At 45.0% G+C, this 26,037-nt stretch overlaps 1 protein-coding gene across 2 annotated transcripts in view; it reads right to left on the bottom strand.

The window, feature by feature from the left end:
- Nucleotides 1-20,158: 20,158 nt before the first annotated feature.
- The window catches only part of CNST (consortin, connexin sorting protein), a 113,296-nt gene continuing 107,417 nt past the window's right edge, over nt 20,159-26,037 (bottom strand). For both annotated transcript variants that reach the window (XM_059412569.1, XM_059412570.1), the window contains exon 11: nt 20,159-22,824. In XM_059412569.1, coding sequence (XP_059268552.1) covers nt 22,619-22,824 — 206 coding nt within the window. In that variant the 3' untranslated portion in view covers nt 20,159-22,618. The remainder of the gene's footprint in view (nt 22,825-26,037) is intronic.

Here is a 26,037-nt window from a genome sequence, read left to right as displayed (position 1 = left end):
TGGGGCTCAATCTCACGACCCTGAGATCATGACCTGAGCCGAAACCGAGAGTCAGTTGCTTAACTGACGGAGCCACCCCGGTGGCCGGTGGATTGTTTACTCATTCAACCCACATGAACTGAACTATCCCAGGCTAGGTGCTGGGATGTCCAGTCCAGGGCGATGCACCCTCCAGATGGTAAGTGCCATATACCAGAGCTGTGCTGGGCTTGTTGGGTCCTATCCCAAATTTGCCTTGCAAAGCTCGCCCCAAACCCACTTTATTTAATTCTATATCATGGTAGATAGCATTCAGCCCAATTTTCTGCTCCTGGCATTGGAGAAGAATGACCGCTGGCTGGTGTGCCCTGGGCAAGGAGGTTCTAGGAGATGTATGGGAAGGAGAAGAGATACAGCTGGAACAGGGAACTCATGTCCACACCACTGCTGGGTACATAATAATAATATCTGAGTAAATGTATAAAGGAAAGAAAATTCTTTGAATGAATTAAATGAATGGATGAAAATGAAGAATTGAGGGACCGGGGAGGAAGGTTTGCTCTAGATGCTAAGACGTTCTCAGGTCTTCTCCTGGGCATTTGCTGATCCTGGAGAGGAAGGACAGCCCCATCCACAGGCCAGTGTGGCAAAGTAGTGGCCCGTGCCATCTAGGGACCAGAGCCACATTTTTGTTCTAACCCTGAACTCTGGCTGGGGCAGCGGTCACTGTCTCTGTGCTGAGCCGGACAGTGTGTGGGGCCCTGCTCTTGCGATGCCCAGGGGAAGGCACAGCCTAATGAGAAAGGGCACCTCTGGAGGAAAACTTCAACTCCAAGTGGTTGCAACAGAAATGACAACGAGTCTCTGTCCCATTAAAATGCCGATTAACGAGTCCCTGAGCCGACCCATGCGTGGAGACTCTTTGAAGACCAAGGGTGCTCCCTGGGGAAGTGGCCTTTCTCCAGGGGGTACACTCAGATCACGAACTTGCACAACTGGGATTTGGATTTGAGGGGTCTGTGAGATCCTTGGGCCACCTCTGGTAGACTCCCCTACGATCCACCTCTTCCCGGCCCTACCATCCACCCCGTGGAGGGACCGGGGTCACCCCCAAATGGTCCCAGCCACCTTCCAACCGTTCTTCTCCATCCTCTTGTCAAATTGATGCCTCCCCCTACACCTTTGTCCCTCCCCCTCCACCTCCCCGCCCCTGCTCCCTTAACCCCAAGCCCCCACCCCACCCACCTCTCACCCCCATACTTCTCTGGACCTGCTACTCCCTCCAGTCACCTCCTCTTTCTTGTCAATCCCCACTCTATTTTTTTTACTGTTTAAAAAGTAATACTTATGGGGCTCCTGGGTGGCTCCGTGGGTTAAGCCTCTGCCTTCGGCTCAGGTCATGATCTCAGGGTCCTGGAATCGAGCCCCGCATCAGGCTCTCTGCTCAGCGGGGAGCCTGCTTCCTCCTCTCTCTCTGCCTGCCTCTCTGCCTACTTGGGATCTCTCTCTGTTAAATAAATAAAATGTTTAAAAAAAAAAGTATTACTTATTTGCTGGAAAAATTTGGAAAAAACAGAAAGGTATCAAAAGGAAACAAATTAACCTATTCCCCTACCATAAGACAACCAGTTTCAAAATCATTAACGTGAATGCCTAAACTCCTGTGTGCGTACAACATATATCTTCATAAAATTGATGGTATACTGCATTTACTGTGTTATAATATAATTTTCCATTTAGTATATCGTGGACATTTTGTCATACCATGCTTCCAAAATGTATATATTTTTTATTTAAAAAATATTTTTATTTCTTTACTTATTTAAGAGAGAGAGAGAGAAAGAGCAGTGGGGGAAGCAGAGGGAGAGGGACAAGCAGACTCCCTGCTGAGCACGGAGGCCAACACGGGGTTCCATCCCACCACCCCAAGATCAGAACCCTGAGATCAGGACCCCGCTGAAACCAAGAGTCAGACACTCAACAGGCTGAGCCACCCAGGCGTCCTGCCAAAATGTATATTTTAATGACTGCGTAGTATTATCTCAAGATTCTCTCAACCAATCGTTATCAGATATTTCATGTTTCTTATTTTCCACTCTCGGAATTCTTTATAGGAATAAATTGCTAGAAATAGAATGACTAGGTTAGGGCTATGTGACCATTGTTAAGGCTTGTGATCATTTATCAAATTATTAGCCAGAGGATTTGCGCACATTTCACTTCTCCCAATTGGGCGTGCATTTGCCTTTTCCTGAGCACCCCCCCAGGACACCCCAGGCCAAACTGGATGTGATTGTTTTTAAAAACACCTCTAATCTAGCTGGACCCCTGAAGCCAGACTACCTGCTGGGCACCCCCACAGCCCTCTAGCGGGTTCTCCGCTGTCAGCCTCCCCCCATGAGCTGGAGTTCTGAACTGCTGGGGCACATTCGAACACACCCCACATCGGAAGGGATAAATGAATGACAAATCTGCGTCCTCTGCTCTCTCTCTGACTTTTCCTACACCTTCACCCTCAGTATCGCTGCTGTGATACAGACACACCCTGTGCCCATTCCCCACACACCTGAGCACTCCCCTCCTCTGCCCCACTTGGGGGCTCACATCTCGGGCTGACTCCCAAGCCCCCATGGCTAGCCAGACACTCAAACCTGAGATCTGGGCCATTTCCATGTCTGCTGAGCATCCCCTTCCGGGTGCCTGGCCTCGTTGATTCTGTCTACAACTCTGATGTCAAATTCAAGGTTCCCCTGTTCCTCTGAGACCCTCTTTCTTATGTCTCTACTTCTGTTTATGGTTCAAGTGGCTATGACATATTTGACCCGTTTTCCCTCTGGCTTTCTACCACCAGTCATCTGCCAAGCTCCATGGGAGGACATCTTTCTGGTGGGTTTCTTCATGGGCAGCCCTCCTGCCAGCCTCACAGTCACAGCCATAGGTCCTCATTGCTGTCCTCTGGACAGTTTCATCAGCTTCCTACTGGTCTCCGCCGCCTAACCTCTCCCTGTCGCCATTTGGCTCCCTTCACAGTGGTTCCTGAAGGCTGTCAGCTGAGCCATCTCCTGGGAGAACTTCCTTAAAAACAAATTACTTATTGGACACCTGGGTGGCTCAGTGGGTTAAAGCCTCTGCCTTCAGCTCAGGTCATGATCTCAGGGTCCTGGGATCGAGCCCCGCATCGGGCTCTCTGCTCAGCAGGGAGCCTGATTCCTCCTCTCTCTCTCTGCCTGCCTCTCTACCTACTTGTCAAATAAATAAATAAAATCTCTGTCAAATAAATAAATACAATCTTTTTTTTAAAAAAATTACTTATTTGAGAGAGAAGGCGTGTAGGAGTGGAAGGAGGGGCTAGGGAGAGGAAGAAGTAGGCTCCCCTCTGAGCAGGGAGCCCCGCACAGGGCTTGATCCCAGGACCCCAGCCCAGGACCTCAGGATCTTGACCCGAGCTAAAGGCAGACACTTAACTGACTGAGCCACCCAGGTGCTCCTCTTCAAAGCGCCTGATCATCTCACCTGTCACCTTGGACTTCTCAGCAGTTTCTCATTGAGTACTGATCCCAACCTCAGCCTCTCCAGACTAGAAGGACACTTTGGATTTTCGCACCAATGTCCCCTCCCAGCCCTGATGCCCACTGCACCCCAGCAAAGAGCCCACATTCTCTCCCAGTGAGGGCACTTGCCTAGAATAGAAACACGCCTTCCTCTTCCTCATCTACATACCATCGTCTATGCCAGTCTTTCCATTTGGATTTGCTATCCTTCAGGGACCACAACAAATCTTATCTCCTCCACAAAACTGTCTCTCAGAGACCACAACAAATTTTATCTCCTCCACAAAACTATTCCTCATTCTTCAAAAACTTCGAAGTGATCCTTTCTCCTCCTGGATCCTTATGACACTTCCATGTAACCATCGTTTCGAATTCTTGTGGAAGTTTGTCTTGCCTGGGGTCGGGGACGGTGGGTGTCCTGAGATGGATGAGGGGAAATCCGGATGAAGCAGTCACCACACCCTAGTGGTACTTAGCATAAAAGGCTTTAATAATGGCTAACATCTACCGTCCAATTACATGAGAAAGCATCTTGCATGCATTACCTCATTTAATTTTCACAGTACATCAGGCAAATTAGTGCCTCAAAGATTTCAATCTGGGAGAGTCTCCAGGGCTGTCATCTTTTTTTTTTTTTCCCCAAAGATTTATTTATTTATTCTGGAGAGAAAGAGCAGGGGGAGGGGCAGAGGGAGAGGACCCTAACCCTAACCCTAACCCAATCTCTAGCAGATTCCCAGCTGAGTGCGGAGTCTGATGGGGGACTCGATCCCAGGACCCTGAGATCACAACCTGAGCCGAAATCAAGAGTCAGTACCCAACCGACTGAGTCACCCAGCCCCTGGGTTGCCATCTCATTGAAGAGGAAGACACAAGTGCTAGGTAAAGGCGCTGGTTTTAGTTAGATTTCACACTTAGTCAAGGTGCTTTGGAGGACACTGATGGCAGTTACGGAGAATGGGCAAAAGCTTCCCGAGCTGGCACCTAGGGACCCCTCAGATAAGGTGTTATCATTGTTCCTATCGTACAAATGAGGATACTGAGGCTGAGAGGGGGTGAGTGACTTGCCCACGGTCGTATAGAGGACATGGGAGGGAGCTGGGTCTTGAGCCCAATCCTTATGATAACAAAGCCCATGCTTTATGGCATCATCATTACAGGATTTGGGTTTTAAGAAGGCTGTTTCTCCCAAATCCTTTAGCACATGATTTCATGTAGTTGGAACCCAATCAATACTGTTTGAATGGGTGAATAAATGAATATTGAGTGAATAAAAGAGATGAAGCCATCGGGGCACCTGGGTGGCTGAGTCGGTTGAGTGACTAACTATTTTGGCTCAGGTCATGATCTTGGGGTCGTGAGATAGAGCCCCAAGCTGCACATTAGGCTCTGAGCTGGGTGTGGAGTCTCGTTAAGATTCTGTCTCTCAGCATTATATGTTGTGTACTCTCTTATTTCATGTCTCAGTTTTAATTGAACATTGGGGAAGGCAGTATTGTAACTGTGACTCTGCCAGTATCTTCATTTAGAGGCCTGTGGCTGTTTTCGTCTCCTACGAAATTTTTGTTACCAAAAAAGGCAGGATTGCATTTTTTTCCCTTTCAGATGGAGTTGGTGTAGTGTATTCTTGGTTATCGAAATACTTGTAGTTTGGGGACTATGAAATGGTAAATATTCATGATGTGTAAAAAAGCATGATACGTAACTGTGTGATCTTAATTACAAAAAAAATGCTTACTTAAGTGGATACACACATGGGCCCGAGAAGTGAACTGTAAACTGCTTGGGATTATGCATGACTTTGTTCTTTGCTTTGTGTCTTTTTCAGCTTCCTTTAATGCACATGTTAACTTTTAAAAATATTTTTTTAACCTAAAAAAAAAATAAAAGATTCACTTACTTTCTTCTCTAAAAACCCATAACTCTCCGGAAAAAAAAAAAAAAAGAGAGAGAGATAAAGCCATTGTCATAGGCTTTTTCTTACTATACTAAGTTACTATTCCCAGATAAATCCAGTTATCCCATTAGCTCTAGAGATCTCCCTTGTTCCTTAGGTATGATGTCTGGTTTATGTGTGAACATATATCAGTGTAAATGTGTGTGACTGTCTGTCTGTCTGTCTGTGTGCGCTCTGGCTTCTCTGGCCAATATTTAGATTATCTGGATTAAATAGGGTGGATATAATGATATTCGTAGCTACTAGACTTAGGAAGGCAGCATTGTCTTTAAAAGGCTACCAACTAACTACTCATTTAGAAGCTAAACTTCTGTAACAGTAGGGATTTCTCTCAAACATGACTTTGTCCAACCCCATCTCATGCAGTTAAATGCTGACTTTGGTCTTTTATCATAAGACAGGGCTGAATGCGTGCTAACAGGTATCTGGGATGCAATACGGCCTTAGGCCTGTTGTTAAGGCTGAATTGTGGCCCAATCCACATTCATGTGCTGAAATTCCCAGTACCGGAGAAGATGACTGTGTTTGGAAATAGAGCCTTGAATGAGGTAATTAAGGTAAAGCAAGGTCCTGCAGCTGGGCCCCAACCCATTGTGATTGGTGTCCTCAGAGGAGGAGATCAGGACACAGACACAGAGGGAGGACCACCCGAAGACAGGAAGATCACAGTCAAGAGGAGAGGTCCCAGGCTTGCGGGCAACTTGACAGTGGACTTCGAGCTTCCAGAACTGTGAGACGACATATTTCTGCTGTATCTTGTACCCTGTCTGCTGTATCTTGTTATGGCAGCTTTAGTGAACTGCTATATCTATTAAGTTTTTTTTTTTCAAAGATTTTATTTATTTATTTATTTGAGAGAGAGAGAGAGTGAGAGAGAACATGAGAAGGGAGAAGGTCAGAGGGAGAAGCAGACTCCCCATGGAGCTGGGAGCCCGATGCGGGATTCGATCCCAGGACTCCAGGATCACGACCTGAGCCGAAGGCAGGTGCTTAACCAACTGAGCCACCCAGGTGCCCATGTATTAAGGTCTTGTAGGGAGGGAGGTACTCTGGAGGACATCCAGTCTATCTGACCCTTAGTATGCTTTTTTTTTTTTTAGAAAAGGTTTTATTTATTTGTTTGAAAAAAAGAGCATGCCTGTACATGCACAAGCGTGCACGAGTTGGGGGGTGAGGACAGAGAGGGACAAGCAGAGTCCACATTGATCATGGAGCCCCACACCGGGCTTGATCTCATGACTCTGAGATCAGGACCTGACCCAAAACCAGGAGTCAGACACTTAGCTGATTCTTGATTTCCACACCTTCACTTCGCCCTCGTCTTCCCAGTCATGTTTTTCTCTGAACATCTGTCTCTCCTTTGAATGTCTCATCTTTATGGGGATGCCTCTTTCATCTCAGGCAGCTTTGACTGGTAGAAAGCTTTGTGGATTGAACAAAATCTTCGTCCACGTTCTGAAGGCAGCTCTTTACGTGTGAACAGAGCTGGCACGATGTCTTTGCAGGCTGGGTTCCCCGGGACTCAGACTCTGGAATGCTGGTTAGCAGGCAGGCTGTTTATGAGAAGTATCCTTTGGATCAACACTGTGGAAGAAAGTGGACCAAAGCTAGAGTGGGCAGAAGAAGTGGAGCTCCAGTAAGGATGGCCCTGGCCAACCTACAGGGATCTCTGGAGCTCGAGGCTTTCCCGAGTTGTCCTGATTTGGGCTGAGGTGGCTTTGATCCGTCATTGAATGTGGGCCGCTTGAGTAGGTGTGTGGTCTTGGAGAGACAGCTCTCGGAAGGCTGAGGCAGTTCCTGAAGCTTCTAACCAGTAGGCAGAAGAGTAAGTGCTCAGTCAAGACCCACCTAGTCTTGGCATTGTTTTTCGGTATTTAAACATTGTTTATTCATTTTAGAGAGAAAGGGAGAGCATGATCAGGGGGAGGGACAGAATCTCAAGCAGACACCCCATGGATTGTGGAGCCCGTGGTGGGGCTCCATCTCATGACCCCGAGATCATGGCCTGAGCTGAAATCAAGAGTCAGAAGTTCAACCAGCTGAGTCACCCAGGCACCTCTGGAATCTTTCATTGAGCAAAAAGGTGAGCTTGTCATGGAGCTAATTTCTGAAACAGATTCCTAGAGCTCTGGGGAGGGATCCTCCCTAGGAGTCATCACAGCCCAGCTGGAGCTGGAGCTGGGTCACTGAGTTGTGTCACCTGAGCGTCCCAGCCGCAGAGGCAACATCGGGGCTTTCCGCCAAGGGCACTGTGTTCACCGTACAATCCTGGTTTCATCCAGGAAATGTTCATTAATGCAGCCTGAATCATGTCATTAGCTCATAGACATTATCACTATTGGCTTTTGATGACCATCCATTAGACCCCTAATTCTTTTTCTCATGTGCAAATCTCTTCCTGCACAGAAGTCCTGGAAACCAAAGCAGCTGTATGACTTATTTTCTTAGAATAAACATTAAATTTTTTAATATTTTATTTATTTCTCGGAGAGAAAGAAAGCACAAGCAGGGGGAGGGGCACTGGGAGAAGGAGAAATGGGCTCCCTGCGGAACACGGAGCCTGATGAGCGACTCGAAACCCCAGAACCCTGGGATCATGACCTCAGCTGAAGGCAGACACTTAACTGATGGGCCTCCCTCCCGGGGTGTCCCTAAATTTTTCTTTATGTTTATAACCAACATACGAGTCTCTCCCTGACCCCTTCAAGCTCCCTCAAAATTAAATTTCATTTGCACAAAAACATTAATTGGCAATGACTTGGGGCCTTTGAGTGGGGGATGGCACAAGATTTTTTTTTTTTTTTAAGAAAAATAGGTATTTTTATATCGAGGGGAAATAAGCTGCGTTCACTGAATGGGAATAGCAACAATTTTCTTTACCTGCAATGTTAGGAGTCCCATGAACATCAGAGTTGAAGTGCCATGTTCTCAATTTTTTTTTATTATTTTTAAGATTTTTATTTATTTGACAAGCAGGAGGAGGAGCAGGCAGAGGGAGAAGGAGAAGCAGGCTCCCTGCTGAGCAGGCAGCCCGATGCGGGGCTCGATCCCAGGACCCTGTGATCATGACCTGAGCTGAAGGCAGACGCTCCACCGACTGAGCCACGCAGGCGCCCCGTCAACTTATTCCTGCGCTGTTTTAGACCCTTAAAGACCGATGACGTGGTCGGCTGTCCGGAGGGCTCTCCATTCATCTGGCTTTATGGGAGCAGGGGCACCTGAAGGACAATGCTCCTGCCGCAGTGGGACTGCAGCCGAACCACACACTCCCGGCCAGCACCAGCCGGGGGGCTGGAAGGAGAAAGCAAGGGGAACAGGGCAGTTGCACGTGTCCAGATCGCGGCATCCTGAGGCCTCCTGAGTCAGCAGGAAGGGAGGGGTGGTTTCCACCTGCCTCTCTCCATCACCTTGCCCTTTGTTTTCCAGACTCGCCAGCGATCTTTAAAAACAAAGTTCTCCTCAATGTAAACCCTAAAGACAGCCCTGCTTGGTTCTGATTGGCGGCCGTCGTGGGGGCGCAAGTTCTGATTGGTGGAGACGGGAGTGCCTGGTGCTGATTGGCAGGGACCCCTTCGGGGCAACCAGGCTCTTTCCCGCCTCTGGGTGAGAATTCTCAGCGCCTGTCCCCAGCCTGTTCCCGGCTTGTCCCCGGCTCCCCAGCCCTCCAGCGCCAGGTGCACCTCGGAAGCTGCGTAGGTGCCCGCCCTTCCCCACCCCAGAGGGCACCTGCCGCCGTGTCAGCCCTCCCAGGGTTCCTTCACGTTTCCTCGTGTTGTGCCGGCTCTAAGACACCTGCACCAGCTCAAGGTCAAGGGTCCCCTCGCCCCCCGTGATTAGCCACAGGCACGCACAAGGCGGCTCGGGGACCAGGAAAGATGACCAGCATGAAGATGGCCCCTCAATAGCTCTGTCGACAACCCATGAGAACACAGGGAAAATCACACACATCACTTCTCATCACCATCTCCAGATTTCAGAAATGTTGCCAAGGAGGGCAGAAAACTCACTCTCCAGGGCCAGGCTCCCCGTCGGCTTAACTGGCTTTTGGGAAACGCAGCGGTGGGTGTTGAAGACAGGCTCTGCGCCCTGCCAGCCCTAGCTCCCAGCCCTCCTCCAGTCGGCCTTGTGCTTTCCAGGGCTCTTGGGCTCATCTCCGAGCACCTACAAAACATCCCTCCCTGTAACTGTGCGAGGCGAGAGTGAGGTCTCAGAAAGGCACCCAGGAACTGAAAACCAGGTTTTCCCTCTTGTTAAGATCTCGGAAGGCATCTGACTTGTCCCAGTTTGTCCTTTTTGGAATAGGAAAATTTTTCATTTCATTTTTACTGTAGTAATCCACGGAAGAACGAAAAAATCCAAGTGGAAATCGTGCAGGGAAAAAGCAATTCCATTACAAATGGGACCTGGAGTAGTTGAGAAGTGGAGGAGGAGAAAGGGCTCGCGTCCCACAGCCAGCGCAGCTAAGACACGGCTGAGCCCATGAGGTCACAGAAGGGTGGCTCTGGAAAGTTCCCCAGGAGAACGGTCTCTGAGCCTCCAGGGAAGCAAAATGCCGGAGCTGCGCCGAGGGCTGTTGGCCATGCAAGCACTGTCCCTAGGAAGGCTTTTGCAGACAGATTTCCCTCATCTCCCCCAGACCTTGCTCTCCCTCAGGTCTGTGTTGTGTCGTTTTTGTACCGTAACCATTTCAGCATTTCTCATTAGCATTGACTGTTATTTAAATTATTGATCCCTTAAGTGTTCATACCTTGCTAGACTGAGTAGTAATTAGTTAAATGGGGGGTGGGGGAGATTTACACACTCACACACACACACAGGTACTCATCAATATGCATGATTTCTAAAATTCTATTATCTATTATTGTTTTCCTCTCTATTCCTACTTGTCTTATTCTCTGACAAATCCAGGATGGTTTGCAGACCGGTAGGCAAACATGGCATTTCCTGTGGCCTATATTAAAATCGGCAGTGGCCAAGGAGCTGCGGAGGGTACTTCCCAGGACAGAGAAAAGCTCACTCTGCTCGAGGAGCTTGACATCTGTGCACACAGGCTGTGTCCCTGCAGGGACACAGCCCCGCCTGCTCCCTGACCCTACTCTTCCTGCCTTTCTGCCAATGTGTCATTCTGCGCAGAAGGGAAGAGACCAGATGGATTCTGGCCAGAGTTAATACTAATGTACTTCTATTTGTGAGTAATCATTTTTAACAGAAAATGGGGTTTGCTATCCTGAAGGGAAGGTCAGACAGAGAAGGCTAAACGCCTTGTCATGAGAAGCTGGTCTCGCTGAGGGAAAAGAAGGAGGCAGAGGGGCTGACGGTCGTTGGTGCAGAGCAGAGGAATCAAAAGCTAAGCCCAGGAATATACCAATTTAAAAACCATCTTTTTGCACAAGGGGAGGAAATGAATCATTTAGCTTCGGCTCGGTGCAGCCAGGAATCTTATATCTGGAACAAGGCCCGAGTAAGATCAAGATAACCCAAGAGCTAAAACTAAATGGAAACCATCGGCCATCTCTCTTCTCTGCCACCACGTTCTGGCCATTTGCTGCCCCTTTGCAGACACATTGATCCCACAGCTGTGCTGATGCTGTGTTTTCGGTTTACAGACCCACGACACTGCAGATGCCTCAGGAATCCAGAAAGGGCCTCTGAGAGCTGCTTCCCAGAGCTCCTCTTGTCTAGTCCCCTCTGCTTCTCTTGCCCTGATGAGCCTCTCCCTCTGGCCCTCGGCACTGGTATCACACGGTGGCCCTGATAGGATTGCCAGATTTAGCAAGAAAAATATGAGATGCCCAGTTAGATTTGATCTTCAGATACACAAGTCCTTTCTCAGTACATCTCATGCAATAACTGAGCATTTGCTGTATTTATCTGACATCCAAGGGGGCTGCGGTAGCAATCCCAGGGAATAAGCCCTGTAGATATCCCCAGCTTCTTGTTTAGACATAGAAACTCTTTCCTTTGCTCTGCTGATCTTGACCGTTAAGGAAGTCGCCAAAGCTGCTTGGATCCCAGTTTCGTTTCTGACTCAAGAGAGTCAAATGGTCAGGGTTGACACAGCCAGGAAGTGCTCACGCACGAGATCTGTTGCAGAGCTAGTCTCTCTGGATTCGCAGGGAATAGACCCCTTGGCGGGTCCCTTCATTTCAGGAGCACTTGTGATAAGGGATTGTCCCCGAGAACCAGGCCTCCTGGACCTGTACTGTGTGTAGAGTAGGTCTTGGAGACTCTGTACTGTAGGGGCTGTTGTGGGACTCCAGCCTGAGTGCTCTCCCCGAAGCCTAGTGGACGGCTGTTCCTCCCCATTGCCAGGACTGGATGTAGACGCTGTACCCCAAATTAAAGTGATCTGTTTTGAGCAGATACCATTGACTAAATCTCCTGATTCTTTGTTGCTTTGGAGACTCCACACTCTCCAAAGAACCCATTCTTGTCCAGTTCATGATCCTCTCTTATGTTCAGGTTCCCAGAAGAACATCAGCCTAGGGTACCACTCCCCCAATTCAATCAACTGCAGCCAGGGCTCTACGGTGACAATACATGAAACACAACAACTTGTTGAGAAGGAAACACCTGCGGTGGTCTCTTACTCAGAAGGGGCTTTGGGCACAGTGGGAGCTTCCCACTCTATGGGTCTATTCATTTATTCACCTCTTACTTGCATAGGCAGCTTCAAAGGACTTCATCCAACTCTTGCAACCCAACAAATACAGACATCCACATTGTCTTTTCTCAGTGATGGAGAACAGAATGCTTTGGACATTTTAAAGCTTGATGTCATTTGAGAGATTACATATGTAGGAAACTGATGTTCAGGCTGAACATCTAGCTACTGGACCCCGTTCATCATCGCTCCAGGGACCACCTGCCTTCTTTGGCTCTTCTGAACCACGAAACGATCCTGTACCCTGAGTCTCTTCTCCAGGGTTGACCAAATTACTCTTCCTACTGCAACAATTTAGTTTTTCCAATGGAGAAGAAATTGAAATGGGGCAAAAAACCAGATTGGTGACTTTATTTACAGTCACTTTTGGATCAAGTTCCTATCCACACCAGAGCGTAGGCAAGGACACCTTTCTTCTTTGTTTAGTTTGCATGGAGTCTGTCCACCCCCAATCTTGTACTCAGAAAATAACAAGCAGGGGCTGTCATCATTCCAATAAATGATGTGAGCCTTCTCTACTCCCTGAAGGCATATCTCCTTCCTGACCCTTGATCCGAGGCAATTAAGAAAAGCAATAAAATCACAAAACCTCACTTTTGATCAATGCATTCCGGCCAGAGGGAGGGAAAGCGGGCTGTCCTTACAGAATATCTATAATTAGATTGGGTTTGGAACTCGGACTGCTGCACCGAGAAGAGGACAAACACCGTTTAAATCGCCCTCTCAATACTTCAGAAGGAGCCAGAGGGACCCAAAAGCTCCGAGCAGAACTGGGGGTGAAGTCAAGGCATTTTGAACGATGACCTTATTGCAACATGCTATACGTGGGCACGTGAGAAGTTGGGTCTTGTACAAATGAGGGGTGGTACTTGGAGGTCATCCTTTCTCTGTAGCCTAATGAACTAAAAGCAGTGAAAAGGAATAAGGTATTCAGACAGACAGTACGGGTTCCCTTGCCCCTGTAACACCCTCAGGTGCCATGAAGCTACAAACTGGAGTTCAAAAAAATTAACAACTCTATTGAGGTATAATTTATGTACATAACGGTATCTGTGTAAATTGTCTAACCCAATGCATTTGGAAAGACGTATGTATCCACGAACTTAGGGCCACAATCAAGATACAGAACATTTCCACCAATTCCAAAAGTAGCCCCTGGGACCCCTGCCGCCCACCCTTCTGCCATCCTGTTCCCCTCAGTGAGCCACTGATCTGTTTCTGCCACTGTGGATTAATTTGCATCATCTAAAATTTTATATGAATGGAAACATAAGACATGTACTCTCTTGTCACTGGCTTCTTTCACTCAGAATAAATACTTTGAGATTAATCAATATCACTTTTATAGTCACAAGATTGTGTTTCTTATTGCTGACTAGTATTCTGTTAGTGATGGGAACTAGTGTGTTCTCACGTATTTGCTATTATAGATAAAGTTGCCATGAACACGTATGTGTGAGTTTTTGTGTGGACACCTTTTCATGGCTCTTAAGCAAGAACCTAGATGTGGAATGACTGGGTTGTGCAGGAGAGGTGTGCTTAACTCTGAAAGAAAGTGCAAGCTGTTTTCTAAAGTGGTGGTACTATTCCCTATGCCCACTGGCTGTGTATTAGGATCTGGTTACTCCGTATCCTCATCACCACTTTACAGTGTCAGTCTCCCTGTGTAACTTAATTTTTTTTTTAAAGATTTCTTTATTTATTTGAGACAGAGAGAGAGCAGGGGGGAGGGGCAGAGAGAGAGAGAGGGAGAGAGAAGCTCAAGCAGACTCTGCACTGAGCATGGGGCCCGACGCAGGACTTGATCTCATGACCCTGAGAACACGACCTGAGCCGAAACCAAGAGTCAGATGTTTAACTGACTGTACCACCTAGGTGCCCTATCTTTTGTGTAACTTAAAACTTGCCTTTTAAATTATCTTCAGGTGTAGAGTTCAGTCACAGTAAATGCATTACAGTGTTGTACTACCATCACCACTTCTCTCTATTTTCAAAACTTTCTCAGCACCGAAACAGAAACACTGACAATTAAAAGATAATTCCATTTCCCCTTCCGTCGGCCCCTGGCAACCATTGTTTTACTTCATGTCACTTTGAATTTGCCCACATTTCTTATAAATGGAATTGCACAATATTTGCTCGTGCCTGGTTTGTTTCTCATAATGTAGTGTTGTTCATGTTTGCCCATGTTGTTGTAGACATTTCATTGATCTTACTGTGGCTTTGATTTGCATTTCTCTAATGACTAAAGATGTTGAGCATCTTTTCACGTATTTATGGGCCATTGGTATATCTTCTTTAGAAAAACGTGTATTCAAGTTCTTTGTCCATTTTTCATTGGATTTTTTTGTTGGATCGTAGAAGTTCTGTGTAGATTCTGGATATTAAACCCTTAGCAGATATTTGATCTGCAACAATTTCCACTCATCCTGTGGCTTGTCTTTTCATTTTCTCCATAATTTCCTTTGATGCACAAAATCTTAGAGTATTTGTGACATCAAACTTACCTGTCTTTTGTTGCTTGTGCTTTTGATGTCATATCTAAGACTCCATTCCCAAATCCATAGTCATGAAGATTCACCTTCATGTTTTCCTCTAAGAGTTTTACGGAGTTAGCTCATACATAGGCCACTGATCCGTTTTGCACTAATTTTTGTATATGGTATGAGGCAGGGATCTAATCTCACTCTTTTGCATGTGGAAATCCAGTTGTCCCAGAACAACCATCTGGGGAAGAGTATTCTTTCCCCTTGAATGGACTGGACGTCCTTGACATCAAAAATCAACTGGCCAAAGATGTTTGGGTCTATTTTTCAACTCTCAATTTGATTCTTTGGTCTATATGTTTATCCTTATGCTAATGTCACAGTTTTGAATATTTTTTAAGATTTTATTTATTTATTTGACAGAGATCACAAGTAGGCAGAGAGGCAGGCAGAGAGAGAGGAGGAAGCAGGCTCCCCGCTGAGCAGAGAGCCTGATGCAGGCCTTGATCCCAGGACCCTGGGATCATGACCTGAGCCAAAGGCAGAGGCTTTAACCCACTGAACCACCCAGGCACCCCTGATTACTGTAGTTTTATAATATGTTTTGAAGTCGGGAAATGTGAATCCTCCAGTTTTGGTTTTTTTTTCCAAGACTGTTCGAGCTATTGGTACCCCTTTGCAATGCCACATAAATTTGGTATTTAGCCTTTCCATTTCTGCTAAAAAAAAAATGGCCATTGGAATTTTGATGATTACACTGGGTTTGTAGATTGTTTTCAGTGTATTGACATCTTAATATATCCATAAACACAGGATAACATTCCATTTATTTAGATATTCTTTAATTTCTTCCAGTGGTGTTTCTTAATTTTCGGTATGCAAGTCTTCTCTTCCTTGGCTAAATTCATTCATATGTATTTTATTCTTTTCGATTCTTCTTCTTATTATTATTCCTGTAGATTATATTATGAATGAATTGCCTTCTTAATTGCCTTTCTGGAATTTTAATTGCTGGTATTTAAAAATGATTAATTTTGGTGTGCCTGGGTAGCTCAGTCGGTGTTCACTCAGGTCGTGTTCCCAGGGTCCTGGGATTGAGTCCCATGTCAGGCTCCCTGCTTAGTGGGGAGTCTACTTTTCCTTCTGTCTCTGCCCCAGCTCCTGCTCATGTACTCTTTCTCTCTCACAACTAAATAAATTCTTTTAAAAAATTGATTTTTGTGGACCCAGTAAACTTTGATGGGTTCATTTATTAGCTCTGGTAGCTTTCTCATGGATTCTCGTGGAATATATATATATATATATATATATATATATATAGTCACCTGCAAATAGTTTTACATCTTCTTTTTCAATTTGGATGCTTTTTTGGAGCGGGGGTAGAATCTAATTCTGGCTAGAACTTCCGTACTGTGTTGAATAGCAATAGTAAAAGTAGAATCCTGATCTCAAGGAGAAAGTTCCCAGTCTTTCACCACATTAGCTGTAGGGTTTTTGTTTGTTTGTTTGTTTTTGAAATTCTCTTTATCATGTTGAGGAAGTTCCCTTCTATTCCTAGGTTATTGAGAGATTTTTGATGAAAGAATGTTGCATTTTTGTCAAATGCCTTTTCTGCCTTGGTTTAGATAATCATGTCCCTCCTCCTCTGCTTTGTTCTATTAAAGGCATTATTACATTAATTTTCTTAAGCCAGACCACCTTTGCATTCCCAGGGATAGAGTCAGTCTTGGTAATTTTAATCATTCTAGCAGGTTTCTCACTGCTTCCATTTGCATTTTCTTGATGACTAATGATATTCAACATCTTTTCGTGCTCATTAGCCATTGGTGTATTTTCTTTTGTAAAGGGTGTCCAGAGATTTTTAACTGGATTGTTCATCATAATATTGAGTTGTACGATCTTCACATATTATGAATACAAGGCCTTTATCGAATAAATGTATTGCAAATATTTTTTCTGTTCCTCAGTCTGCTTTTTCATTTTCCTATGTAATTCAAGGAGTAAACGTTTTTATTATTTATTTATTTATTTAAGACTTTATGTTTAAGTAATCTCTACATCCAATGTGGGGCTCGAACTCACAACCCTGAGATCAAGAGCCACATGCTCTAACCATCTAAGCCAGCTAGGTGCCCCCAAGGAGTACAAGTTTTTAAATTTCAGTAAATAGTTTTTCTTATATGGTTTATATATTTTTGTGTTCTAAGAAACCTTTGCTTACCCAAAGGTTGCAAAGATTTTCTCATTTTCTTTTAGAAGTTTCATAGTTTTAGCATTTGCATTTGGATCCATTTATTTCTAGTTAATTTTTATGTGTGAGGTGAAGGTCGCAAATAGGACATGTGGTTGTTCCAGCCTTAGGTGTTGAAGATTTCCCTTTGCCCCACTGAATTACCTTGGAGCCTCTGTAGAGGATCTCCGGTGCCCATAAACACAGACACGTCTGGACTGTCCTCGTGCCACATCAGTTTTGTTACCGTACCACTGAGTTTCAAAACCAAGAAGTACATGTCCTGCGATTTTGTTCTCAGGTTTCATTGGCTATCTTTTCTTTCTCTCTCTCTCTTTTTTAAGGTTTATTTATTTATTTGAAAGGTTGGGGGAGAACTCCAGGAACAGGGGCAGAGAGGGAGGAAGAGAGAATCCCAAGCAGACTCTGCAGGGAGTGAAGAGCGGAGTCCAACATGGAGCTCGATCTCATGAACTTGAGATCACGACCTGAGCAGAAACCAAGGTCTGAACCTCAACTGACTGTACTACCCAGGCACCCCTCACTGGCTATCTTCTAAGTCACCTGCAACCCTGCATGAATTTTAAAATCAGCCTGTCCACTCGTAGACACTGCTAGGACTTTGAGGTGGTACAGGTCTGCGGATCCATCTGGAGGGAACATACATCGTCGCAACATGGCATCTTCTACTCCACGGGCAGTCTGTGTCTCTTCATTTATTTAGGTCTCCTTCTTTCAGCAGTGGTTTCTAGTTGCCATTGCACAGGTTTTGCACACATTTTGTTAAATTTGAGAGTCTTAGGTTTTTGGTCCTATTGTAAGTGAAAATGAATTTTGATTCATTTATTTGCAATTTTTAATTTCATGTTCCAATGGTTCATTGCTGGTACCCACAAATACTACTGATTTTTTTGTGTATTGATCTTGCCTCCTACGACTTCGCTAAACTCACTTATTCTAATAGCATTCTACAGATTCCTTAGGGTTTTCTTGATTAACAATCATGTCATTGGAAAAAGTTTTATTTTGTCCTTTCTAGTTGGTATGCCTTTTATTTCTTGCCTTTTCGTAGGTGACCCTGTACAACACTGAATACAAGTGGTCAGAATGACCATTTTTGCCTTGCTGCTGACCTGAGGAAGAAAAGCATTTGTCTTTTTCAACTAGGTATTTGATATTGGCTGTGAGTTTTTCAGAAATGCCCTTGAGCAAGTTAAGGAAGTCCTAGTTTGCTCAGAGTTTTTATCATGAATGGTGTATGAACTGTACACACTTATTGGTATGGTAATATGGTTTCCCTTTGTTTGTTGAAATAGTAAATTATATTGAGTGACTTTTTTAAAAAAGATTTTATTTATTTATCTGACAGACAGAGATCACAAGTAGGCAGAGATGCAGGCAGAGAGGGGGGAAGCAGGCTCCCTGCTGAGCAGACAGCCCGATGCGGGACTTGATCCCAGGGCCCTGAGATCATGACCTGAGCTGAAGGCAGAGCTTTTAACCCACTGAGCCACCCAGGTGCCCCATATTGAGTGATTTTTGAATGTGAAAACAACATGGTACTTCTGGGGTTAATCTCAATTGGTCTCAATGCTGTATTTTCTCATGTATGTTGTTAGATTGGACTGACTAGTATTTATTAGGGATTCTGTGTCTAAGTTCACGAGTGATGTTGGTCTTTAACTACTTTTTCTTATTGTCTTGTCTGGTTTTGGTCTCAGAGTGATGCTGGTCCCATGAAACAAACTGGCAAGTACACTCTCCTTTCTGAGGTGTTTTGTCAGATGGGTGTGATTACTGAGGAAATTACTGGACCTGGAGTTTTGTGAGGTTTTCATTTGTGTTATTCAAGGCTATTTGGATTTTCAATTTTGTTTTTGCTTTTAAAGGTTTTATTTGAGAGACAAAGAGTGAGCCAAGGACAGACAGAGCATGAGTGGGGTGAGGGGCAGTGGGAGAGGGAGAAGCAGACGCCCTGCTGAGCAGAGAGCCCAATGTGGGGCTCGATCCCAGGACCTTTAGATCATGACCTGAGCCAAAAGCAGATGCTTCACAGACTCAGCCACCCATGCGCCCTAGAATTTTACTTTTATTCTTTATAGAGCTGACACCTGGTCAGAGAGAATGAACTCGAGTTTCTATTTCCACGGGTAGCAAGAACCTCAGTTTCTTCATTTTGATTCCTCCTTCCCAAACTCATGCGCCTCACCGGACACTAACTTCTTTAAGCTGCTAGATTTCTTGTTCCTGGAGCTCCAGCACCCAGCTCAGTCCTAGGCCCGCGGCAGGCACACACACGTTTGTGGAGGTGCAAAGCAGCAACCGCCACAGCTCACGGTCTGCACCAATCTCAGGGCAACGGGCAGAAAGTTGAGTTCAGGAGTCCCTCTCATTAGAACCAGGGAGGAGAGATCCCTGTCTCTCAGCACCCTAAACCCAAGAAGAGCTAAACTGTCCTAGAACTCTCCAGGAAATGTTTAGCTTACCTTAGTTTTTATAGGGCTAGTGCATGGGGCACCATAGATGTTGATCTCTGAGGTTATTCAAACGGCAGATGGCACCAAATTTGTGCCCAAGCCTTGATTGCACTTGTTCTTTTCGAGGGTGCAGATAACGTGACAGGATGGAAAGCAGAGACGGGACTGGGGAGATACAAACCTGCAGGGAGGGATGTGTGTTTCCGGACGTAAGCATCACACAAATACAGGTGCAAACACTACACACACTGCGCGGGGAAGTATCCAGGGGTGTATGAGTATTACTGAAACCCACAGAAATCCACAAGAGTTCGGCAGATCATGGCAGTGGGGAGACAAAAATCAGTCTCTTTTTGAATTGGGGGGTAAATGCCCACAAAGCCAGCCTCTCAGCAAGCGGATTCACAGCCAAAGGGTTTCTCTGTCTTTTTCCGACCTTCCCTGACTCTCTTTCAATTCCTGCCCCTCCGCACCCTGCCGCCCCAGCACGCCCCAGTTCACACCTGTCCTTTCAAAATAAGGCCTGCTTTCAAATTTCAAATCCTCTCGGCATAATACACAGATTCACAGCCCAGTGGATTTTGATTTTTAAATCCGAAGGAATGAGTTTTCAGAGTAAATTTCAGTTCCTGTGTCAGGCAGACAGGGGAACGGTTTAGAACCAAAAGAGCTTTCACGTAGGGACCTCTTAGACTTCCCAAAATAGACAGCCATCTGCTCATGGGGCCAGACCAACCTCTCAAGGCATTTCACTGTTGCTTTAAAGCCATTTTTCTCAGTACCCCACGGCTCAAAGAAATTCTTGGAGACGCTGTGTTGGTGTCATTTTAAATTACAAGCTTGATCTGTTACCCTCAAATACAGTTTTTGGGGAAGATTAGTTACAAATAATTGTCAGTACTTTCAAATGGGAGAAAAAATTACATTGTAGTAAAACCGGATGATTTTTTTACGCGTGAAATAACAATTTCTTTTTTTTTTTTTAATCACCAGATGGAATTACTCCAATTCATGCAATAAATGACTATTACATTTTTTTAAAGTTGCCCTAAGTTTTTCTAGTTGAGATTTCATGCTCATTTTAAGTCAAGATACCAAGATATTCCTGAGCTCACCTCACACTCCCTGGGAAGTGTGAGGACACATATGGTTCGTCTGACACCCAAATGGGCCCCTGAGAACCAGGTAGTCTGTCTCAGTCCTGTGCCTCAGTGTGAGGTCTTCGGCTTCAGAAACGGGTGGCCCTGGTGGCAAATGTGATGCTACAGATTATTTAGGACTTTGATAGTGACCTAAAAGAGGTGAACAGGAGGGAAATTCTGATTTATCTTGACATAAAACTGGCAGAAATCCCCACCACCAAATTCCTGTAACTAGAAATCACAAGGGTTAAACAGAAGAGGTTTGTCTCTGATGGGGATGCCCCGCACGGCAGACTTGGGTGAATGTCTTTTCTAGAACCACATGAGATAGTACCATCAACATTTTACATAGTTTACATACCATCTGAATATAAATTCTTAAAATTTATAATAGAACATTAAAATAATCTTCTAATAAAATCAGCCTTAAGTATAAGGAATCTAAATTTTAGTCTCTTGTACACTTCTAAATAAATATCTTTGATCTATAATCCTTGAAAATATTACAGTTTATGGTACATGATAGAGACAAGTCAAACGGTATTATAAGTGAAAATAAAACACCGACTTAAAAATGAACAAGCCTAAAAGTACACTGAACCGAAATTGTAGAAAATCAAAACACTAAGTACATAGCAATTAAATTCGTAGCATCGGGATAACCGAACGCATGCTCAACAACAGACTTCCAACTTATATAAAAAGCCCTTTAAAATTCATATAATCTAAATAAATAAGAGAAACACACAGGGAGGTACTGTACCAGCCAGTAACAACTAGAAAGTAATTTCTCCCTTTTTCTTTCAAGTGATCCTAACAAAAAACATGAAATAATGGTCACTTGCTAAAAAACTAGAATTCATGTGTTCTGTTTCTGTTAAAAGGCTGCCTATGCTATAAAAAGCCAAAGTGAGGCTTTCTAAATGGTAGACCACTGTACCTTAGAAAAGGAAATGCCACTGAACTGGCAGATTGAAACAAAAATCAGACACTTACCTATTAAAGATATGATTGAATTTTCGCTTAATGATCCCATAAGAGGTCTAAATCAAGCCCATGATACGAATGCACATTCGAACATCTGAATGTGTGATTTGTTAATACTGAATTATATATCATGATTTAATTTCATGTGCCAAAGTAGTTTATTTTACATAAGACCAGAATTAAAACATCTAGAGCAGGAACTAAAATCTTCTGGATCTTTGTATTCTGGTTCCTAGATTCTCAGAACCTAATAACAGGTGCTCACCTACTGAGAAGTGGGTCTGGCACTCCTCATTCCTCAGGAAGCACTGAACCCATGATGAAGCCGGGTGCCTAAGACTTAGAGGGAGCTCTTTAGTTTTTCCTCTTTACCTCTAGGCCTGTGATTAATTTCTGGCTAGTTAATCAAATTAATTGTCCCAGATCTATCACAGTGTCTGATTTTGGGGCTAAGATTTCTACAACTCATCTGTTCCACAGTTAAGCCTTCCATCTGTGCCCACATATCTGTAGTCAGGTTCAAACGAAGATCATCTTTGTTATTCTACGTCAGGTATTTGCTTATGACAACCATCTGAAACAGACATGCACGCATGCGCGTGCGCACACACACTCACACACGGATCATCTCACAGATGAAGAACAGAATCTGGAAATAATGCACAAAGCCTAAATTACACAGCTCCCAAAGCTAATTTAAAAAAGACAATGAAACCGTAAGGTAACTCCTTTTGATTATACACAAACTTATTGCGTGATGGCTGGAAGCGATGTCTTTGGACCAACACATGTAAACCAAGTGTCCTTTAACCATTAGCTTGACGAGGCAGCTAAAAATGGTGGGGCTCTACCAGCGCCCTTGAAGTTCTACTGGGCGTAGCTCGCTACACTAGGAAGCAGCACAGAGCGGGCGGACGTGCTCTCCGAAGCCCATTCCTTCCATCCACGATGCTCGGATCGCCCTGTGCCTCAGGGTTGTTCTGAGAGTGCCTCTGGATCACCATTTCGAGCTGCCATTTCTGGAAGTCCAGGGCTCCTTGCTGCGGGGAGGGGATGCATGTTACAGAACTCTGAAAATAAACGCTGTTTAGAAAGTTTCTCTCTTTGATTCTCACTGCCAGCATGCCTGTGCCTCTTGAGCGCCGCTAGGAGAGGTAGATCCAGTGTTTCAGTTCTGCCATTCCCTGCAGTAGCTTAGTGTAATAGAAGTCCACGTTGTCCGCGAAGTCTGTACAAACGGGCGACTCCATGTCACCAAAAGTGCAGTACAATGCAGTTCCTCCGACACTCAGGAAAACCGTTGCTATGCACAGCAGGACCAGTAAAATACAGGAACCACCTCCCACTTCATCTGCGAACAGGAGAACAGAGTAAGGGTAAACTGGTGCAAAATGGAAATCCCGGTGTCTGCTGTCTTCTCGCTGATCATGGCAAGTAGACGTTTCTAGTGAACCTGAGTCCTCCAGGGGAAAGAGTTGCTGACAGGAAGATACTGCATGTGAGGACTGCATGGGACCCACCTGTCAGGCACCACAGACACACACCTGTCAGACACATGCCTGTCAGTCACCACACACACATACCCTTTAGTCACCACAGACACACACCTGTCAGTCACCAGACACATACCTGTTAGTCACCACACACACACACACACACACACACACACACACACACACCCGTCGGTCACCACATACACATACCTGTCAGTCACCACAGACACACACATGTCAGTTACCACAGACACACACTTGTCAATCACCACACAACTGTAAGTCACCACATACACCTGTTATCCCAGACACACACCTGCAGTCACCACAGACACACACCTTTTAGTCACCAGACACACACCTGTCAGTCACCACACACATATACCCATCAGTAACCACAGACACACACCTGTCAGTCACTACACACACACACCTGTCAAGTCACCACATGCACCTGTTATCACAGACACACATCTGTCAGTCACCACAGACACACACCTTTTAGTCACCAGACACATACCTGTTAGTTACTGGAGACACACATGTGTTACCACACATACCTGTTAGTCACCACAGACACACACCTATCAGTCACCACAGACACAGACATCTGTGGAGCCCATCAATGTTAAAATGAAAACTAGCTCATTTACACAATGAATATAATCGCCTCTATTAAAAAAGAAAAGAAGGACAGTTCTTCTCTGGTATGCTCATAGCCTTATTTTAGGGTACAAATTACAATCTCAATATTACAATATCTTTGGAGTTCACATCATGAGTTCACCTTAAAGCAAGGTCAATTTGATATTAAACAATAAAAAATTGTCTTTGGGTGGGATCACTTTTGCATTCTACTCAATTTTACTTTTTTTAAAAAATATTATTTATTTGAGAAAGAGAGAAAGCAAGCAAGAAGGGACAGCAGCAGACAGAGGGAGAAGCAGACTCCTCACTGAGCAAGGGGGCCGATATGGGACTTGATCCTCAGATGCTGAGATAATGACCTGAGCCGAAGGAAGATGCCTAACCCACAGAACCACCCAGATGCCATTACTCAATTTTACTCTTATCTTTTAGTGGAACAGTGATGTTCTAGCTAGCACAGTGATTTCTTTTTATTTTGCTTAATAATGGGCAGGACTGTTTTTAATAAAAATGTCCATATTGGTCTCTCAATATTAAGAAAATGGCTATTCTGGGGTGCCTGGGTAGCTTAGTGGGTTAAAGCCTCTGCCTTCGGCTCAGGTCATGATCCCAGGGTCCTGGGATCAAGCCCTGCATTGGGCTCTCTGCTCAGCAGGGGGTCTGCTTCCCGCCCCCCCAACCCCACCTGCCTCTCTGCCTACTTGTGATCTCTGTCAAATAAATAAATAAAATCTTTTTTAAAAAATTAAAAAAATAAATAAATAAAAATCTTAAAAAAAAAGATTTTATTTATTTACTTGACAGAGAAAGAGAGACAGCAAGAGAGGGAACACAGGCAAGGGGAGTGGGAGAGGGAGAAGCAGGCTTCCCACTGAGCAGGGAGCCTGATGCGGGGCTCCATCCCAGGGCCCTGGGATCATGACCTGAGTCGAAGACAGACACGTACTGACTGAGCCACCCATGCGCCCCTTCACAGTTTATTTTAAAACATTTGTTTGTTTTATAGACAGGTGTTAACACTATTTATAGCTCCGTGGCCAAACCTGGAGGCCGTGAGGCACAGGTGGCTGCCGGGCAGAAGCTAAGTGACCGGGCTAAGATGTGATGGCCACCTAGTATGTAGGAATGTCCTCTGAGAATCCAGGGCTCCTCTTGGTAAGCAACAATTCAGTGCCGTTCGTGCAGAGAACCGAGCACTCTCTCTGGAGAAGCCTGGGTGCAGAGCTAAAAGGAGCGTTGGGAACAGATCGTTTCCAAGGCTCCTTCATAACCGTAAATTAGAAGCTTCTACTGTAAAAATTTAGAGAACTCCACTGCGATCACTTTGTGTACCTAGAAAGCATAGCTACGTGTTTACTCTGCTATTTTAGCAATGCCGTTGTTTTATAAACTTGAGAAGCCCCTTGAAAACTCATGCTGTATTTCTTCTCACCCTTACTGACCTAAGCCTCCGATAGCCTTAGCAACAAAGGCACACACGGGGCGGGGGGGAGGGGGCAAAGGTGAGCATCTTCAGAGGCTCTTTCTCCTTTAAAGTCATGTAGAAACCCCTGCAGTGTGACGCCTGAGTGGCTCACTTGGTTAAGCAACTGCCTTTGGCTCAGGTCATTATCCTGGAGTCCTGAGATCCAGCCCTGCATTGGGCTTCCTGGGAGTCTGCTTCTCTCTCTACCTGCTGCTCCTCCTGTCTGTGCACATGCGCATTCTCTCTCTCTCACTCTCGTTCTATCCCAAATAAATAAATAAAATCTTTTTAAGAAATAAAGGCAAAAATACTTTAAAAAAAAAAAAGGAAAGAAATCACCAGAGAATATCCTTGTAATCCAGAAATATTTCTCAGACCTCCAAAGGAATATGAATGGCTACTTAAAAACAAACAAACAAACAAACAAAAAAAGACAATAGCAGGCTCACTTAAAAAAAAAAGTATTAAACAGGAAATTGAATGAACTCCAAGCAGACTGTCCATTGGTAAGACAGGGAGGCCAGGAGTTGAAGTTTATGACTTGCTCACTTATTTGAACCAAATGCTCAGGAATAACACAATTGCTGATGATCATTTGATTCTATGTTTGTTTGTTTGTTTGTTTTTTAAAGATTTTATTTATTTATTTGACAGACAGAAATCACAAGTAGGCAGAGAGGCAGGCAGAGAGAGAGGAAGGGAAGCAGGCTCCCTGCCAAGCAGAGAGCCCGATGCGGGGCTCGATCCTAAGACCCTAGGATCATGACCTGAGCCCAAGGCAGAGGCCTTTACCCACTGAGCCACCCAGGCGCCCCTGATTCTATGTGTTTCTTTACAGCACATACTAAAGCAACAAAGTACACATGCACTTTTTACAAACCCTGTTACCAAACATGCTCCCAAGTCGACCCAGAGAAGTAGCTGGGTGCTAGACCCGGCGGGGGGGGGGGGGGGGGGG

Source organism: Mustela nigripes, chromosome 10 (assembly GCF_022355385.1).
Source record: "Mustela nigripes isolate SB6536 chromosome 10, MUSNIG.SB6536, whole genome shotgun sequence".
Lineage (NCBI taxonomy): Eukaryota > Metazoa > Chordata > Mammalia > Carnivora > Mustelidae > Mustela > Mustela nigripes.
Note: the sequence above shows the minus strand (reverse complement) of the source record. Positions and strands in the feature narration are given on the sequence as shown.